The 12,263-nt window shown below is 33.2% G+C and overlaps 1 protein-coding gene and 1 non-coding gene across 3 annotated transcripts in view; one reads left to right on the plus strand and one right to left on the minus strand.

The window, feature by feature from the left end:
* CLINT1 (clathrin interactor 1) overlaps positions 1 to 12,263 on the minus strand; it is a 59,006-nt gene that overhangs the window by 19,983 nt on the left and 26,760 nt on the right. For both annotated transcript variants that reach the window (XM_058721671.1, XM_058721661.1), the window contains exons 2-6: positions 8,132 to 8,236; positions 7,495 to 7,591; positions 5,963 to 6,071; positions 4,846 to 5,010; positions 1,866 to 2,043 (exon numbers count right to left, since the gene is read on the minus strand). In XM_058721671.1, the coding sequence (XP_058577654.1) occupies positions 1,866 to 2,043; positions 4,846 to 5,010; positions 5,963 to 6,071; positions 7,495 to 7,591; positions 8,132 to 8,236 (654 nt within the window). The remainder of the gene's footprint in view (positions 1 to 1,865; positions 2,044 to 4,845; positions 5,011 to 5,962; positions 6,072 to 7,494; positions 7,592 to 8,131; positions 8,237 to 12,263) is intronic.
* Positions 1,348 to 1,451, plus strand: LOC131489741 (U6 spliceosomal RNA). The gene has a single exon (XR_009250709.1). It is a non-coding gene; the product is annotated as a U6 spliceosomal RNA (small nuclear RNA).

Below are 12,263 nucleotides of genomic sequence, written 5' to 3' on the forward strand. Positions count from 1 at the left end.
AAATACTCTATATGAAAGATTTAGGGACTCTAGCAGATCTTGTCTTAGAGGCAACATAAAAAAAAAAAAAAAAGAAAAGAAAATCAAGGGAGAAGAAAGAAAAAAAAAAAAAGAAAGACAAAGCAAAGAAAGAAAAACTGAGGACAGAAGGGCAAAGGAGAGAAATACAACATAAGAATGCACAGTCAGATCTCTAACCAGCCTACCTACCTGATCTCCACATCTCTTTAGGAAACAGCAACTGAATATATGGCCACTATGTTTTCTAAACCAAGCTAAAAATGTAAATACAGAGGCCACAAGAACATTAATGAGAGAAAAAAGTAGAATATCCACAGAATACTTAAATAGACACAGCTTTCCAAGTTTAGTATTTACTATTATATGCATACTCTTCAGTATAACAGAGCCAGAAATGTAGTTGTAAAATGGATATACTTAAAGTACTAAAAGTAAATTCTGGCTCTTCAAAGATCATATTCCAGAAACAGTCTTGAAAAAGAGGCATTTCAGAGATTTAATATATAAACATACCAAAGACACTACGTATTTCAAAACTGTTTCAAAATTATGCTTTTATACTTACTTCTTTTTAATGACCCCTAAATCTGAACTGGTAAGATTTTTTTTTTTTTTTAAGGGAAAAAAAAAGATGGTATTTAGTTACAGGTAATCACTTGAACAAACAGTTCCATCACAAACTTACTTAAGGCAAGTTCCATAGTCTGATTAGGCTTCAGGTTTTACTTCTAAAAAATAAAGGTAAAGTTCTTGATCTAGCCTATCTAACAGAAATACTGTAAGGCACAAATGACAAAGAACTAGTAAAAATTGCTTTACAAATGAAATGCTATATATATTACCTTTTTCACTTTTATATAGTGAAATGCAGCCCTCATTTCCCTCAAAAACAAAAACCAAAAAGTGAATGTTGAAAAGTTCCAAATATTGTTCTACATAAAACTAAATACAAATACCCTAATACAGATCTGACTCGAAAAACATTTTAGCTTAAAAAATCATTTAGATTTTTTTCCTGTATACACTGGCATGGAGTCCTAATAAAATGTCACAGAGTTATATTTCAAACACTTGAACTTTTGTTTAAACTTAATATGCTTCACTATCTCTCAGCAATAACTTAGATGGCTGGGTCATCTGATGCCCAAATGCAAAATAAGCTGTGAAAGCTTTCACTGGGGAAAAAAAAATTCAATAAATAGCCTGAAGAAAAACATACAGAAAATGTGATCAACTTTAGAAATAAATGGACACAGACAACAATACAGACAGTGTATTGATACTAATTACAAACGTTTGACCTAGCATCTGAAAAACAGTTGCACAGTGCTTGCATCAGCAGCAAATGTAAAACTGAAACAATGCAGAGAAGATTATCATGGTCCCGATGCAGGAATGACATGCAAATTCACAAATCATTCCGTGTTTCTACACAGGGCATTTTTAGGGCAGTGAAACTAGGCTTGTACGGTTCAATAATGGCGGATATAATGCATTTCTGAACTACACACCACAGTGAAGCCTAACGCAAACAATAGATTTTAGTTAATAACAGTATATCAATATTGGTTTTCAACTGTTATGATAAATGTACCACACTAATACAAGATGTTAATAACAAGAGAAATTGTGTGTGTGTGTGTATGTGCGTGTGCAACATGGGAGGTTAACATGGCAACCCTGTTACTTCGTGTACAATTTTTCTGTGAACCTAAAACTGCTCTAAAAACTAAAATCTTTTAAGAGAAAAAAAAACAACAACAACTAAACTTCAGATAAACAAAAACCCAGCTACATAAATTTAGCACCCTTTCCAAGAGACCCAGGAGACAAAGTGTTACTACCTGCATCTTTCTGGAGAGTCTTCTCTATCTTTCCTCCGGAACTTGCTGATGGTGTCATCAATTGTGCTTCCAATTTTATCACTCAGTTCACCTAATTTATCACTGAATGGAAAAGCACTCTTGTTTTTATCCCACTCTTCATCCCATTTTGATTTGGGTTCAGGATCATATCTTTCACCTATATAAAGCATTAAAAGGAAAGGCAACTCTAAGGGCATTAAATTCAAAAGGTGTCTATAGTCCTTATTTCTGAAGCTTTTCCTCATAATAAAATAGTTTTCAAAGGAAAACAGAAAGCTCCCACAGTGCTGAATCAACACAATTACAGCAAGGCACAGCATGTAGTGCCAGTCATTAAGTGGCAGGAATGCAGATTCAAAAGCTTTTGTTTATGAAAACTTACACAACCTTAATGCACAGCACAGCACATCAGGAAGTTCTTAAAAGAGTAGAGGAAAACACAAAAACCAACACAGGCTATATAAGCCAAAGAGAAATGGAAATCTTTTTGTTTTTACAAAAGTCACATAAGACATTGTATTTCATTCCTGTCTCTTAATGGTTCTTCAATTATCAGAAAAAGTATTGAACAGCAATAGTCTCTTGAAAAATACCAACTCTAAGAGACACCACTCTGAATGCTACATGTCCCATATGCTGTAAATATGCTGAAAATAACTGTCGATCTTTAATGTCATACTAGAAAAATAACTCAATGGATTTCATAGCATATGAAAGCATCTTTTAATTACTGTAAAGAGAAAAGGATATTCTAACTATCTGAAAGTACACAGACAAGAATCATGAAATATGCTCACGCAGTTCAGAACAGTGATGATCTATTCAAACATCAAGTCCAAACATATGCTGGGACTGGCAAAACCTGGGAAGACTCTGTGTGAATTTGAGAATAAAAAGAATAGATCATGGCAGTAAACAAAGATCCCAAAATGTCAAGATTTGTTTTAGTCCTTGACCATAGGGACCTAACACATGGAGAAAAACTGTAAGCACCAAATAGAACCTCTCCATTTCTGTGCCCAAACACAACTAAAAAGACAAGAGTAGAAGGTATAGAAAAATCACATGAGGTCAAAAATAAGAAAACAATGAAAATTAAGACAGGCTGGAGAGAAAGGAGAAAGTGCAATGAAAAGTAACAAAATAATCAAAAGGTGCCTGAGCCTTTGTGTTGACCTTTGGTGAACAAATTCTGGTGGCAAAAAGCCCTTTGGAGATTGAACAAAACCATTTTGCAGAAATGCCTGCGAAAACTACAAAGCCAAAATTTTCTGTAGGAAGATTTCAAAATATGTCTACTAGACTTGAAAGTGACCACCAACTTAAAGAGAACATGACAAAATTTTAACCAGATGGCTTTATAAAAATGAGTAGTTTTCCAATAATGTGAATGTACATTTCAATAAAAGCATGATAAGACTCTGAAAAGACAAATTTGTAGTAAAAAGTACAGTAGACGAAACTAAACTGATTAGTGTGATGGACATCCTGCTGAATGAATACCAAAAATACTGGTTTACTGGCAAGGCACCATCTAAGGTCAGAATGAAAAGACATAAAATAGTTAACGTTGGTCAGTTAAGTCTTTGAATAATATATATAACATTAAAACTAATTTTACAAGAATGTGATGCAAATACACAGGATGTTCAACTCTCTAATGCAGATGCTGCAATTAGTTCACAGTGACTGAGTCTGAGAACTTATTCAATTTTCTAAATTTATCTAATTACATATTGTGCTGGTAAAAAGAGGGTTACAAGCAATCGGAATGAGAAAATGAGCTGCAAATAGCAATTTCTTTTCAAAAACACATTAAATTGCTCTAGCTACTTTAAAAAAGCTAAAGAATAAAATAACTACGTAGGCAAATAATCCAAAAACTTCTTACTCCCCTAAACAAATAAAAACTCCAAAACATATTTAACATTGTTTAAGAGAAACATTTTTGCTTAATTCAAGAACTGACTTTTATGTGATGCTTAGACATAAAAGAAAGAAATTTTCCTGTTAAAAGCATCCTTTAATAGTTAATTAAGTACATACAGTATTTTTTCTTTGAGAGCAAGGAAGCAAAGAAGCAAAAGGGTGAAGATATTATTTTGTAATAATCACAAGGTAAGAAATAGAAAATCTTTACACGGTTCCAATGCAGGAGTTCTGAGATCCCAGTATAATCCAAATATAAACAACCTCAGATATGGGTTGGGGGAACTGGGGAGCCCCCATATGTAGCTAAGTACACATAACACTAGCCTGTCTGTGTATACACAAAATGACCAGGGGACGGTCAGAGCTTAGAGAAGACAGAATGAGTCCAAAGGGACATGTCTGTAACAGAGAGTTATTTTCTGTGCCTGTTTCAAGTACCTAATGATCTGTTTTAGGGAAACTATATTATTACATTAAAAATACACATGAGCGACAATGTTCTTAAATGTGTGAGAAACAAAAGAGTGATAGGCCTAGGTGAAAAACTGACAGTATTACCGGTCACCTTTTTTCTACGTCAAATTAATTATAGGAAGAGACTGAGGCAGGACTAACTTATAGGAAGCTTACCTATTTTTGGCCCTAAATAGAGCTAATTTAGTTTCGAACTGGGAAGATGAAGCTCTCTATCAAACTTTATATTTTTATGTTCTAAATGGTGAGGTAGAGAAATCTTTTTTTTTCTTTTAAATATTAATTCCAAGACGGGAGGGCATATACATTTTATTCTCTGTCAACTCAAAGTTCATAGTCACTTAATTAACAATTAATGGTTCAAATCATATAAACAGAAAAGATGACTCCTAATATCCATATTAATAGGAGCCAAAATGAGTACTTCATATACTTTAGCATTCTATTTCTAGAAAAAAAAATGGTACTTTGTTCTTTCGTATTTCAGTGATTCTTAAAATACACCCAGGAAGCTAGACTGATGCTTAGGTGTCAGTCTGTCTTTGATACTCACTGTATCTGAATCCTCCAACACTGTCTGAGGAAACCCCAACATATTTGTCTTTGTTCTTCTTTGCTTTCTTTCGCTCCTCACGAAGCCTGTCGTCATCCTGGGCAAATTCAACCAATTCTTTCACCTTCTGGCGAATATTTATACCTTGATCCTTGCCATGCTCATCTGTGAGGATGGTAAGGGAGAAACAAAACCTTAAGAATTCAGTCAATCAAGCCCTTTAACACAAAAAACAGACATGAAAATTTCAATATAAAAAACCAACTTTAATATTTAAAATTAAAAAAAAAAGACAAATAATGCTACTAAATTTTGTCATTTTCTCATCAGCAAATTCTAAGTCTTGAAATTCAATTCTGGCTTGTAAGAGCAAATAAAGATGAATTAACAAGGACCACAGATATTGGTGCCATGCAAGATCAATGAAAAATCTACTAAAAAGCATTACTAATGATGACTATACGAAAAAGACTTATATCCATAAATGTTTTCTTTTCCTATAGTATTTTAACAACAACAACAAAAAAATCCACTTTACCATTTTAATGACTACAATGCACCGAAATGCTTTGGTGTCCCCAATACAAGTTTGGAAACACTAATTACCAGGATTTAGTGTAGCTGAAAAACTGAATTTTTAAAGTGCTTTCAACTGGGGTACACTACAAAATGAAATGTGGTTTATTCTGTATCCTCGTTCACATTCAAAACACACTCTGGCCCTGCTGCCTTTGCACAGTAAATATTATTTGGTGGGAGGGAAAAAAAAACCCCAGCTTCAAACAGATGTGTGTGTTTTGGAGCTCTAACCTTTTCTTCCCATATGATTAAAGCTATTCCTTTATGGACACCACAGGGGACCAGTCTCCAGTGCATATTTTAATATAAACCCGAACACTCATGTTGTGTTGGTTCTGTTGTTATTAGCCAGTCTTTTCTGCAAGTTCTTGTCTTCACTAATTAATACTCTAGGGCCCCACGTCTTGGATTCTGCACTCGTCACACAACCAGCAATAGTCACATTCTAATTAGAGCGGAGAAGCTTCTAAGCTGGTTCAGGTGACTGACAACTCCAACTACTGTTTTAATTTGCTTATAAGGTTTTTCTATTGCTCACCTACAAAGTGGTAATTTTCCAGGGATCGCAAATCATAAATGTGTTCTCTGGCACTCGTAACCACACGCTCTGATCCATTCCTTATGAGGTAAGCTAGAAGCAGCAATGACTGTAAAAATACAAGGCACCAAATGATTTAACAAAATAAATTCTGGTAGAGCTCTGGTAAGTGTTTAAAAAAAATAATTCCAACATTAGCAAATAAATAATCTTTGTGGGGGTAGGGGAGAGGCAGAGAGAGTCTCTTTACCTTATACTGGACTTTAAATACATAGTATAACTTATATTATCAATTTGAAATTCCTCTTATAACCAAGCATAGTAAGTAATTATAAACTGTCCATTGGACACCATGTGTCAAAAGATTAAAAAAAAATAGTTCTGATGTTAAAAAAGACCTGAATGTATGATACAAAAGAACGTTAAGCTTTTAGAAAGCTGGCTCGGTTTTCACTTTTCATTTGGGCAGTATGGAACTGTAAATTGTTAGAAACATCGGTTTAAACAGAGCAATTATTTGGTAATTATATGATCCCATAGTGTTTTCTGCATATAAAATTGAATTTGGAAGGATGTGACTTTTGTTTCAAAACCTTGCAGCCAACAAATAAGAGAGAAAAAACAAACATTTAAGGGATTTCTTTTCGAGGTGATGAAAACATTCTGGTATTAAGTAGTGGTGACTGACGTACATCTTTGTGAATATACTAAAAACCACTGAATTAATGCATTTTGAACTTACCTTTGCTTGGAACAAACCTCACATAAAGAAATACTATTTCATCACAAATATTATACAAGCCGAGGGACTGACAGTGAATGTTTTCAGAAACAACATCAAAACCACAGAAATAAATACAGGACTGCTCTTCAATCCTGAAAGCTAAAATGATGCTTTCAAAGTTCCAAATATAAATATTATATGCCATTTTGAAAGCATAGAAAAACTTACTCCGATAGCAAGAAAATACGGTGGGTTTGGAAAACAGGACTACCTTGTTTTAGAATTCTACGTTATATGATGAAATCAGAACTAAATAAAAAGAATCTGGTAAAAAAGTACATATTTGGGAATTTAAAATGTTAGAATTTTAGTATGTTTTAGAATCTCTAACTATGTTTTAAAGTAACGTTTTTGGTGTGGTGGTGTTAATACTATTATAAATTAAGCAAATTTTTATGTAGAGATGAGAAAACATACTAGACTGTGGTTTTCGTTTTAATCGCTCATACACTATGCATCCAACTGCAGATTCATTACTTTGATATGCACAAATATATTTTAAGAAAAATGTTAATAATATTAAAATATTTAGAAGTACTATTTATATTAATTTTAAACATTTTAGGTTCAGAATAGCTGTTTATGGTGACGAGAAAACAGAACGCAAGTAGCAAATCTACTTCTTCCATCTGTGTAAGAATATTCTATTCTGGGATTTAATGTTCTTCATAACCACTTATGTATGTATACATTAAAATTTCAAGCATTTGTTTCCAACATGTCAAATAATAAAAACTGATGCCCATACCTTATAAACTCTTCTCCAATTTTTTTTGTTGTCTTTTAACATTCGTGACCAAAGCATGTTCATAAGTTCGGGAAATTGTTCATACATAAATGTAGCCCTGAAAAAAGAATAATTTTCCTCAAGACTCTGCAATACATTAATTTTGACAGTAGATGGCATGCTTGTTCTAAGTTACTGTGCTTTGCCAAAAAGCTTAAAAAATATAAGCTTAATTCAAAACATTTAGATATGCTTCCATAAAAATATTTTTCTCATGGTCTGTGTAATATCTAGCACGTGTGTAAGCCCCACTAATTAATATCATATTTTACAAGCCCTTTATTTATCAGCATACTGGTCGAGACGCTCATCAAAAAAAAATTTTCCTAACTTTATTTCAAGTTATTTTATACACATTTGTCAAAATTCTATGATAAGCTACGTAAGTCTCTAAACTTCACTGAAAAATAGTTTTACTTTTTTGAGCTAATTTTTAAGGGGAAATGGACTGTGTGTAGAACTTCCTCCACTAATATCTGAATGATTATACAGAATTTCTGTCTGGCAGCTAAACTGTTTAAAACTGAAAGCAAATTTCATATTTCTATGTAAAGATAGTTGGATTCTTTCTGCACTGCTGAGTCAAATTATCACTTACTTGGCAATCTCTCCCATGAGTTGCCCAGAAGGTCCCCAAGGATCGTCATTCGTTGCTTCTCGAACCTTAGACTCGATCTCTGAATAATTCATAACCACATTGGTGCTGCAGAGGAAAAAAACGCACGCACACACACAAAGATTAGCATCAAAACTGAGAAACACATGAAAACTTAATAATGACACTACTGGGTGTCCTAATGAGATACCTCTACAGGGTGGGAAAGAAAACATCTTTTGTGCATAAGCTACTTCGAGAGTACTATATAGCACATTTAAGTTATATTTAAGAAAATTTTACTATTCCATTTAGCCTTCCAGAAAACAGATGAGAGACTGATTACATTAGAGCTGGCCTAAGTCCAGCAAAAAAATGGCTTTGGGTCAAATTAAAAAGGAAATTGAACACACTAGATAGAGTCTATTATAAAACTAAGTTGTCTGTTTCCTAACCAGATCTAGTTTACATGCACTCTTGTTTCCTTACAGAATTTCTGTAAATTAATCAGCAAAATTACAGAAGAGCTAAACATTATTTATATTGCATTTTCAAGAAGCAATGACAAGCCAAAGGTAACATTAAAAATGTTTAGAATCACTATGAACATTTAAACTGTAATCCCTTGGTCTCTTTTCACTTATTACATCATATAGGTTTTCCGTGTCACTAGTCACCATAACCCTCACTCTTGATGGCTACATAATATTCCATCAGGAGTCTGTATAACATTTAACTTTCACTTAAGACTTCAACAGTGATGAAGAACATGGGTTCTAGGAATCAGAAAGATCTGACTTCAGTTACTTTGTGACTTTTAGCAAAATTATTCTAATTATCTTAATTTTAGTTTCCTCAAATGCAAAATGGGAGTAAGAAAGAATACTACCTAAAAGGGTGGCATCTCAAATGAAATCTATTAGTAGCATAGTGCCTGACACACAGAAATTGCTCAATACAGGCCAGCTGTCATTATTATTAAGAAAGATAATAAACACCTATTAGGAGTAATAAAAATATTACTTAATATTTTTATAAGAAAGGACTTTGAAAAGAGTCCCTTAAGATAAAAGATAGCAAAATGTTTGGTTATTAAAATAGAATTTACATACTCATATGGATTTAAGAATTCAATGACATTCTGAGAAATACTGTGAAAAAGTGACAAACTATATATAGTAGTATCCATTTGATATCTAAAACTCCAATTATTACTGAGCAATTATTGTAACAGATGCCTATGAGTACGACCATTCAAATCTTTCACTTAAAATCAAGCCTTAGAAATACAGAAAAATCAGAATTTGGTAACTATGACTTCCATACATCTCACTCTTGCTGTATGGTTTTTCAGTTATCAGAAAGTTCTATTTTTTAAAGGAAGGAAGGTATGGATATAATTTGTATTCAAATCTGTTTCTCAAATATAAAGAAATACAAATTTCAAATTCATTGAAAACCTTTCTCTTCCTTTACTTAAAAAAAAAAAAAGACTAATAAATGGTTTGGGGTAAAATTTGAAAGGGACCATTACACATATATAACGCCAAATCACAGAATAAATTTGGCTTCTAGATTTACATCCAGAATACTGTTCTACTAAGGAAGGACAGTGAAATCCTATCACTTTCTTTCAAATCTTGGCGAAAGCTGCCTCCTAAAGTATCAACTAGTTTGATAACATAAGTATAAATTGTTTCCCTGGGACATAGTTTCCAATGCCTCCTTTACCAACTGAGACGATTAATGAATGAATTTTCCTAAAAACCCAGTAATGATCCTCTTGACAATAATTTTATGTATAGATACAAAGGAGTAACATTTTTTCCAATTTTTTTCAACAATGGAAACAAAATAAAATCAAGGCAGTCAATGACAGATTTGCAATTTAAGATGCCACAAAATGATGGATTTCAAAATGCTTTTGTTTATCCTACTGGCTGAAGAATGCGTGGCTTAGGCAGTTATAAGTGTCAACATGCAGCTGTGGGAATGAACAATAGCAATTAGGATTATAATTCACCCAAGCATTTCATTAGCAAGAATGCACTTAAAATCTGTTTGCATTGTTTAATTTCAAGAGAACAAGATGAAAGGAGTTAATCTCTAGTCCATGCACATGAAATATTTTTACTAGAGCCTTCATAAATGCTGTAGCTTTCAGAACACTACTTTCCTTGTTCAAGCTACAAAAGCCCATGGGTCAAATGAGAAAGGTCCTGTTTCTCTAACCCTTCGCAAGATTCTTAGCTGAAGGCCTGTGTGTTTGAGTGCTGTGTGTTTACAGGAAGAGGTGGCAGACAGCCAATAATTTAAGAATCTCCTTATTTCCTTGGTTGAAAAACAATGGGAACTATATAAAATGACAACTTACCATTAAAACACACTTACAATATAGTTACAAAGTACACAAAGTACATCCACAAAATATGGCAACAATAACAAAAAATAATAAAGTTAGAACACTTCCATGAAGAGAATGGCTCTATTTTAAAGCCATTTTTCCAGTGAAACTGTTGCTTTCAGAAACTGCAAAGAACTCTGAAGATGAGATCCGCTGGCTATAAAGAATTCCAAAATAAAGTATTTTTAAGCTGCACCTAATTCAGAAACAAATGTAAACTAAAACAAAACAACACACTACTGTATAGTTTGGCCTTACTCCAGGTCATTTAAAAATAACTATTTCTAAAAAGGTAGAAATGGCATTTTGATCCTTCCTTTCCCATGTTTTCAGTTGCCCTCAATCCACACCCTACCCATAATTCCAGTGACCTTTTTTAAAAAGGAAAATAACCTCTTCCCAACCCCCACCAAAAAAAAAAAAAAAGTTAAAAAGAAATTACATCCAGATGTGAAAGGAAAAAATAGCTAGTTTAATTCTTAAAACTTCCTATGATTGACAAAAATGTTTTAAGAATGGATAATTCAGACACTAGAGGGGGCTCTCTCAACAGTTTTTTAAAGCACCAAATTCAGACAAAGGTCTAGGATGTGTTCTGCAAGTAAAATTCTAGGAAATTACCATGAAATAACCAAAAAGTGAAGAATATTAAGAATCTGCTCATGTTCTGAAGATTTTACCTTAAAGCAGTATTGAACCACACTCATTATTGTTTGTTATCAGTAAGACTTCACTGCATCTACAGTCCTTTTCATGCTTTCACATTTGCCCCTCACAACACCCTAACAGGCAGGACAGGACTAAGGGAGATCCAGTGAGAGTACTTAACCCTCGACAACCCAGCACCACTCACTCATTGGATCTTTAATGCCAAAGACTAAAAGTTACTCCCCTCAACTTCTGTACACATACTTCTGTGACTGTATTCACATGGCCAATGTTCAATTATTCAAGGGCTGACTATTCAATTTGTAAATTATTAGTGTTCACTTGGCTCTGTTCTTTATTCCTCATTTTCTGTTTATTGCACTGGTCACTACTGATAGAATACCAAATTATTTTACTTAGTAACAGTTTGGGAACAGGTTTTAGAGGCAAGATTGGTTGAAAGTGAGCTAACATGGGACTTTTACTTATAGATGGCCAATGCTTCTTCTAATCTGCATTAAGAATAATCAGTAAAATAACTGACAAGAAAACATTTGAATAGTTCTTATTGATATATTTTCCTGTCAAAAGTTCAAGAATATGCTTTGTTAAAACAAAACTACATACCAAGAGAAAAGGTAAAGCTTAGGTACAATTCAGTTCTAACTACCAGCAAAGGAATAAGGAAACTGAAACAGATTGATGCAGTAGAAAGTATTTTTTCCCAGCTTGTCCTTTTAATTTTACCTCCTTTAAAAAAAAAAAAAGTCGTATTTTTCATGTTTTCTTCTTTTTGTTTTAAACTTACTATATAAAGCCTTCATTCACTCTGAGATCAGGAAAATATTTAGCAGTATTTTCTCTTAGACCTTTAAATTTGTATTTTATTCTATGCATGCACACATACATCCACACTTAGAGAGAGTCTCACTAACAGGAAAACAGGCAGCAAGAGGCAGAGACACAACACTCAAAGTAATGGTTTTAAATAACAGTATTTTTTTCTTTATACTTTCCTGTATTTTCCAAATTTCCTCCCATGAACTTTAACCAAGGAGAAACTTTTAAATGCCATTAAAAATA

Source organism: Neofelis nebulosa, chromosome 1 (genome assembly GCF_028018385.1).
Source record: "Neofelis nebulosa isolate mNeoNeb1 chromosome 1, mNeoNeb1.pri, whole genome shotgun sequence".
Classification (NCBI taxonomy): domain Eukaryota; kingdom Metazoa; phylum Chordata; class Mammalia; order Carnivora; family Felidae; genus Neofelis; species Neofelis nebulosa.